Below are 7,636 nucleotides of genomic sequence, written 5' to 3'. Positions count from 1 at the left end.
GGGGGGGGGTTGCACACTGAAGTGTGCAACCGGGTTGAGAGAGGGAGTCAGGCAGGCAGGCTCTGGAGGGCAGTTGCTGGCTCCACTTTCTTTTTTCTTTTTGTGTAAAGACCTCCCCTGTGCTGCCAGGGGGGGGGGGGGCAAAGAGTTATCACAACTGAGAGCAGCTATAACTTTACAGACTTGAAATCACATCATTCTCACGCCCTGGGTCTCTCTTTGGGGGATAAGGTCCCAGATTGTCCACTCCGGGAAACCAAAATAGCTCAGAAATAAAATCCAGATGGATTCAAAGTCTTCCTAGGAGCACCCCTGCACAATACCCAGAAATTCTCCTGTGGGCTCATTTGAGGCCTGATTGCATGAGTGCATATGAAAGCCGCAGGGGTAGCATGGGTTCCCGCTCTGCTTCAGTAATGGGAAGAAGCAGCGGGCTTTAAAACAGACAATGCCGGAAAACAATACATTTCGTTGTGCAAACACTGATGTGGTGGAACTTTTCTGACACTGCTGTGCCTCCCAAACCGGCTCGACAGTGAATGTACATCATTACAGGAAGATAATTACCTTCCAGCATCTTTTGTTGGCTGTTTCTCATGACGTGGATGTTCTCGATGCCGATGAACTGGAATTTAATGTTGGAGTAGTTGTCCTCGTTTTCGTAGCCTTTTCCTGCAGCTCGGTTTGCGATTGCATTCAGCTAGAAAGACATTATTTTCTTTTATTAAAAGCTAATAATAATAATTTAAAAAAAAGGATGGTTCAACGAGCACATAGCCGGGATGTTTTCAGGGCTTGTGCTGTGAGCACGTCCAGCTGGCAAAACGCACCTGAACACACAGCATAGTACTGTAAGACTTGTATTTTCGCAGGCTGTTCCTTGGGCACAAAAGGGCTCACCTTAGGCCTGGTGTCCACCACATACATGAAGTCGCTGCGGGGATTGGACCTCAAGATGGCCTCCAGCATCTGCTCATCCTCCAGGCAGCGAGCGCTGAAACCAGACAGGGGCTGGCTGCTGCGGCAGATGGTGGCCTGGGAGGAGGCAAGAGGCGCTCAGGCTTCATACGGGGAAGTTCACTTGTCTGACATTTTGATTTTAAGTGAATTAATACTTTGGGTCACATTTACAATAAAGGAAATCAAATATGTGAGAATGCGGGTGATTACAAATTCACAGTACTCTTTCTTTCCTCATATCATTTTGTAAATATACACAAGGGAGATGGCTAGAGACCGTTGTGTGGCTCATGAACCAGAGTGGAGCCCCGTTGGACGAACGGAGCTCCACACACTGGACCCTCAACCCTGGGAAGCTGACCTCACACACATAAAGCACTCCCAACTGTCCAGTCAAGGATTAATAGAAGGGTTTATGAATGTTGAGGCTTATTCCCTGATTCAGATGCAGAAAATAGTAATGAGTAACGCTTTGATTTAAAGATAGCATGGACGTCTCCTCATGGGACATTTTTTTTTAACTTGACAAAGTCCCTGTTTAAATATCACGGCTACGAATCTCCTTAGTATGGGACAGGTTCTCTTTCCATTTTGTTTTACTGATGCACGAGTCTCGTACTTTAGTGTTCTTTATTGATATATTTTCAATCTTTAAATATTCAATTTTTTTTTTTAAATCAGTAAAAACTGAAATGGCTAAAAGAATGGAGAATCTGTTTTTGCTCTATGTCTTCATTAACACACAGTCTCATATGGCCCTGTAGCTTGGCTGTGTTGCAGCAGACGTACATTATTAGAAGAAAGCTCTTAACCTGCTTGATCAGTCAGACAGACAATCAGAGGAAATGATACCAAACCAAATAAAGAATCTGAGGCTACTTTGGAGCCATCAGAGCATCTTCAATTGTATTTATTTATTTAAGGCTCAGTACATATATCTGATACATCCAGCAGCAGTGACTTAATGTTTACTTTGAGGGTTTGCGACATTCAAAACGTTTCAGCTTTCTTTTGTGAAACAAACACTTTTGGCTGCTTGATGAGGGAGGATGCTGCTGAGGATGACCGCCCAGTGTCACGGTCATTTCGGCCAAAAACAGAAAGCAAAAAAAGAAGTATTGTGATAATCTTACGTCGTAGTATACGATCTCTTATCTACATTGCCACGTCTGTGACTAAATAACTGCTCTGATAGGCAAGATTCACACCATTCCTGTGCATTGACTCAGTGTGTCTTTGTATTAAGGTGAGCTGTCACAGGAAGCACGTGGAGAAAAAAAAAAAAGGGCACATCTATGCAACTTACATGATTTTCTTTGGAGTAGTACACCAGAGTAGGAAATCTGCCTCTGCTCCTGAACTTGGAGCTCCCCACTATGACCGGAGGCGTGGCGGACTGAGGCACGAACAGGTCAGCGGGGTACGTGTCGCTCACCTTTGAAAAAAATAAAAATAAAAAAAATACCATAAGAGAAGGCTTAAGCTTCTGCCGTGGCCATATTAGGATAAAATAGCACAACTGGTCGTAGATGTCGGCTCACTGACCTTAAAGTGTTGGTTGACAGGGGAACGTTTCCACAGGGAGTTTGGGAGTCCCATTCTGCTGTAATCAGCCTTGAGGTCCAAAAAGTCCCATTCCTGCCGTCTCTCCTCCTCATCGACGTTGGGTTTATAGGAGAAGCAATACAGCTCCTCGCAGCGCTCTGCAAGGCACGACAGTGGCTGACAGTCAAGTGTTGCGAAGGCAGAGGAAATGACCAATACCCGACTTTGAGGCTGCCACTGATACAAATAATTGGGAGTAAACGTTTCTCATAAAAAAAAAAAAGATGTCAGATATATATATATATATATATATATATATATATATTTGTATCTGTTCTTGCACACTTGAGCAATAGCATCACCAATATATTTTCTAAAAGCCCAGTTCACCTGGCTGGGAGAGACGCTGCAGGGACAGGTGGACGTCGTGGCACTCCCGCTCCCGAGGTACGACAAAGTGAAGAACCTGGAAGTTCTTGCAGTGAATGAGCAGAGAACACCCCGAGGCTGTGGCGGCTTGCTTCTCCACACTGCACACCAAACTGTGAAGCACCTGACGGGATTAATGGAAGGCAAACATGGACCTTTTAATGATGCATACATTGACTACATCCAAACTCAGCAAAAAACAAACAAACATGTAATGTCAATCAGTAATGGGCCTGGTATGTGAGGCCTTCTGACAACATCTTCCTTAACATGTACCGTTTGTCCTCACTGATTCATCTCTGGTCCTTCAGTGCGCTGAGCTGTTGCTTACCCAGGTTTCATTGCGCACTCCAGCCTCGTTCTCTACAAAGATGGTGTGCGTGGCTGTCAGGTAGAGGGTGCCCAGCCTACTTCTTCTGGGGGAGACTCTGTCAAGCAGCCTGACATTCTCCACCTGGAGGAGGAAGAGGAAGAGGAAGAACGACCTCAAGCAGCCTCATCGTCAAACACTCATGTGTTAACTGCAGTGATAAGCAAACACACCCCGCCGTTATATGAGGCTGATAGCAGCGGGAGGACCATGACTGCCTACGTGGCCGACACGGCACACACCTTATTAAGACTGTATTTATTTTAATGAATTGTCTGCATTACATCTCTGCAGTCACCGCAAGCGCGTATAACGGTTTGTGTTGAGGTGACACTGGAGGCAGAGTGCGGAAATTGGAGCTAATCACTGCAATCACATCCGCGGTTTACCTTTGGTAGTCGGATGTGCTCCATCAGCAAGCTGAGAGATGAGCCGCCGCTTCCTGCGATCACTGAACCTCTCCCGATACAACTACCAACAGCAGCAGCACAACATGTGTACAGTAGTATTACAATATGCTGTCGGTTAGCTTAAATGCTAACGGCGGTACAGTCAGTAGCGCGCAGGTAAACGCTGCCATAATATTGCGGCTGCCTAAAGGTCCACATATGAGCTGCACTGCTGGGTCCTAAAGCCCGCCTAGTATCAGGCTGTGGCCTAAAATGTCAAAGGGCGTTTAAGGCCGCTGCTGACCAGAGTTACTAATGGTTATGTAACTGAAGTGTTTACGAAAAATAAGTCAATTCAAGACATTTACTGACCTCAAGTCATTTAACCTTGTGTTGTCCTCCCGACTGCCATACCCATGTTGTCCTCTGGGGTCAAAAATGACCCCACCTGGTTTGACTGTTTTTAAAGCATACAGTATAAATTGTCAATCAATTCTGTTTTACACCTTCAGTCTTACTTCAGTCCAACACATTACCACAAATCGCTCCCTTCATTTTGGAATTTAGGGATTTATGTTTACATAAAAGTATACCCTGTTTTTGAGTGAAAATACAATGAAACAATGAATTATTTTGACTTTATATTATTTTTTACTATTTGACTTATCACAGAGAGGTACATATCAAAGTTTAGTGAGGATGCTGTTCTTGAATCATTTGAATTTTTCTAATGGCAGCACATAATCACACCTGTTGTCCTCTGGGGTCAAAAATGACCCCGTCAGGTTTGACTGTTTATAAAGCATACAGTATAAATTATCACCCACCTCTGTGTTTCAACTCCTTAGTCAACTTTATTCCAAGTCATTACCTGACATATAAAACATGTCAACATTCATTTCTGCAACATTTAAGACAAACGCTTCATACTGCACACCTTAACTAAGGTTAATAATAATATATAAAATGTGTTTAATGAAGTAACTAGTGGTTTATTGATAATAAGCTAGCTTAAAATTGAGCTAACCTAATGATGGTGACATTAGCATTGTTCAGAAAAACATGTTCATAGCATACAGAAAGGACAATTTACACCTGTGATGCCAGGTGAAATGCTACGCATCAGTGTATCCTGTACTCTTCACAATAAAAAACATAGCTGACCAATCCAAAACAAATGGTTAGAGTGCAGTCTACACAGTTACAACACTCGCCGGTTAGATTCCAGCTGGGGATCTTTCTTGCATGTCATGCTCCCTCTCTCTTCCCCCTCTGTCTCTGCCTCTTTGCTGTCACTGTACAATAAAGGCAAAAATGCCAAAATAAATCATCTTAAACGCTTTCCCGCTACAGCATTTCTTGTAGGCTGTCGGCAGGAGACATTCAGAGACACAGCTCTTAGTTTTGAGAAAGTAGTGTAGCTGGTCCAAAATGAGTCTGTGTTTTTTTAAGAAACATCCTTATTTGCTCTACATTAGTCTGAGAAGGATAACATTCGTGCAACCAGCACTAAATGTTAAGGGGGGTGTCACAAAGTAGGCACTTTAAAATGTTATTTAAAGGCCACTGTTATTAGATACAGTGTTGTACATTTTGGCACTGAGCATTAAATAAGTGATTGTCACACTGTTAAACAAAGTGTGAAGCTATTTTAAGAATATATTTTAGTTTATCAAGTTCTCCTGACGTCTTTCGTTGTTTTGGCAAGTCGTACCAAATTTCAAATGTAATTTTATATTCAGCAGTATTTTGCACACCAGTGAGAAGAGGAGCCATCTGTTGCAGGACAGTAGGCAGAACAAAAACAATAAAAGTAGTTAGTTAAACTAAGCAGAAGTGATTGACTTACTGACGCCTCACGGCCTTGCTGCTCACCCACTCATTCTGCGCCGCATTCATGTATGAGGACCCAAAAAAAGCTTGATTGTCCAATGATTATAAAAAAAACAATTCAGTTCTGATAACATCACACGGATCAGACAACTCGCCTCTGTTTAGACGAGCAATCATATTATGTGCATTCTACTAATTGAGACAATCCACCCTAGACGACTGAACTGATTTTCAATTCTTTCATGGTTGGTGTCTGTTTTATGACTGGTACTTGTCAAGTAGGTGTAATCGCCTCTTATAAAAAGCCGAAACAAGATATGAAATGATAAGGATAGTGCAGAGGGATGGTTTGAAACCAAATATTTATTGAGGGCTGTAAACTTGTGAAATCCCCCAGTTTTACTTTCAGGCACGTTCCTTGTCACTGTGGAATTCATATTTGGAAGTCAGTGTTTTCCGAGGGACTTGGAGTAAAGCCAGACATGGACATCGCAGATCATATTCAAAGGAATCTCTTATTGTAGCCAAATGTCTCAAAACAAAAGATTGATGGCATTCAATAATACAATACTTTATACTTCTCTGAGATTGTGCCTTGACTCACATCCAAACCTTTGACGAGCGTAGCTTTCTAAATCATTAAAGGTATTTGTATTACATTTGAATTTGATCAAATGTAGTTTTTTTTGTTTTTGTTCCACTACACGAAAAACTGCAAGTGCTGTATGTACGAGGCTTGTACACTGACCTAGATAGAGACAGGAAATCACTTTTAGCAGAGAGTTAGTCTCCAGTGAGGGTGAATACATCCATAGATAATACTCCACCTTCCTACCTAATAAAAAGAGTATTATGTCAAACTAAGGACAGGTAATGTCTTCAGGCTTCATCCCCAGACTGTTCTTAAAATGCAATATGAAGAGACTTTGTGCCGTTCCATTAGATTCAACTTGTAAACCATGGCTAATACTGACCTCCTAAAGAAATGTCTAACCTACTTTTAAAACTTTGATTTTACATATTTTTCCAGTGATCTGCACTGAAACCTGTGTTTTCTGCACTCCTGTCTTTTATTTGACTTTGGTACATCCACATCAACTAGTTACATTCTTGTCAAATCGAAGTCCGAGTATCTCTCTGCCCCAAAGATGCAGTTTTCAGTCTGGAGGTCCCTCTCACTGTCTTGCCTCTTCTCATGGCTGTCGGCTGCCTTATCAGTAATTGTTCACTCTCACATTTCCTGGCGACACCAGTGTTAACTGGAGCGAACAGTGCACAAGGCAAACACCACTCAATCTGTTGACCATAGCCACGTTTTTGAAGCTGGGTCACTCAGTCATCGGAGGGCAAATGCATTCAATTGGCTTCACAGAATTAGTGCATGTCAACAACGAGACACGGTGAGCCAGCGAACTCCTTTCCATCCCTTCCATGGTTACAGTGTCCAGCTGCATGTAGAAAACGCTCACTCCAAAAGCAAGTATTTTCTGTGGTGATATCGAATGTCAGTGCAGCTTTTTGGCTGTATTTGTGTTAAATGTGATAAATGTGTTTAGGAACATGTCTTACAGCAGATACATGTGGGTGGGTGTGTTTAAGACAAACAGCCAGTATTAACAGTAGTGTCTCCAGCCTGCCCACCACTAAGGAAAACATTGGCTTTCCCATCAGCATGCAGGTCAGATAATCAACCCTGCAGCCAAGGTTTGGTGGGCGCTGGGCCGTGATATTTGACTGCTTTGGCTGGATGGACAAACTCAGGGAGAGTTGGCTGTTGTCATGCCGGATTGCACGGTGTTTCTAGCTGCCAGCTGCCACCTTCCCACTGAGGTCTTGAGCTGGTTTGAGCTGGTCTTGGCAGAAATTATCACCACTGCAAACTCAACCTTAGTTATAATTCGCAGGCAGTGTTTGATGGAAAGATGTGCCTTTAAAAAAAAAAAGAGCTCTGTCCCCCAAGAGCTCAACTGAAGTTGCCGTGGAGATGCCAGGCTATTGGTGGTGTACCACATGAGCTGTGCGTTATTGATTTTGTAATGTCCATGGGTCCAATAGCTCAGGGAACATTGAGCAATACCTGTCTTCCATTAGAAGGACTTACCCCCCCCAG

At 43.0% G+C, this 7,636-nt stretch overlaps 1 protein-coding gene across 1 annotated transcript in view; it reads right to left on the bottom strand.

Moving 5' to 3' along the window:
• The window catches only part of mtmr7a (myotubularin related protein 7a), an 11,358-nt gene extending 7,456 nt beyond the window's left edge, over positions 1 to 3,902 (bottom strand). The window contains exons 1-7 of the mRNA XM_031858125.1: positions 3,694 to 3,902; positions 3,266 to 3,388; positions 2,896 to 3,058; positions 2,506 to 2,663; positions 2,267 to 2,395; positions 901 to 1,035; positions 568 to 700 (exon numbers count right to left, since the gene is read on the bottom strand). Coding sequence (XP_031713985.1) covers positions 568 to 700; positions 901 to 1,035; positions 2,267 to 2,395; positions 2,506 to 2,663; positions 2,896 to 3,058; positions 3,266 to 3,388; positions 3,694 to 3,717 — 865 coding nt within the window. The 5' untranslated portion in view covers positions 3,718 to 3,902. The remainder of the gene's footprint in view (positions 1 to 567; positions 701 to 900; positions 1,036 to 2,266; positions 2,396 to 2,505; positions 2,664 to 2,895; positions 3,059 to 3,265; positions 3,389 to 3,693) is intronic.
• Between the last annotated feature and the right edge of the window lie 3,734 nt (positions 3,903 to 7,636).

This window comes from Anarrhichthys ocellatus, unplaced genomic scaffold (genome assembly GCF_004355925.1).
Source record: "Anarrhichthys ocellatus isolate YVR2014 unplaced genomic scaffold, GSC_Weel_1.0 scaffold19, whole genome shotgun sequence".
Lineage (NCBI taxonomy): Eukaryota > Metazoa > Chordata > Actinopteri > Perciformes > Anarhichadidae > Anarrhichthys > Anarrhichthys ocellatus.
The sequence above is the reverse complement of the archived record's forward strand: the minus strand, read 5'-3'. Positions and strand labels throughout refer to the sequence as shown.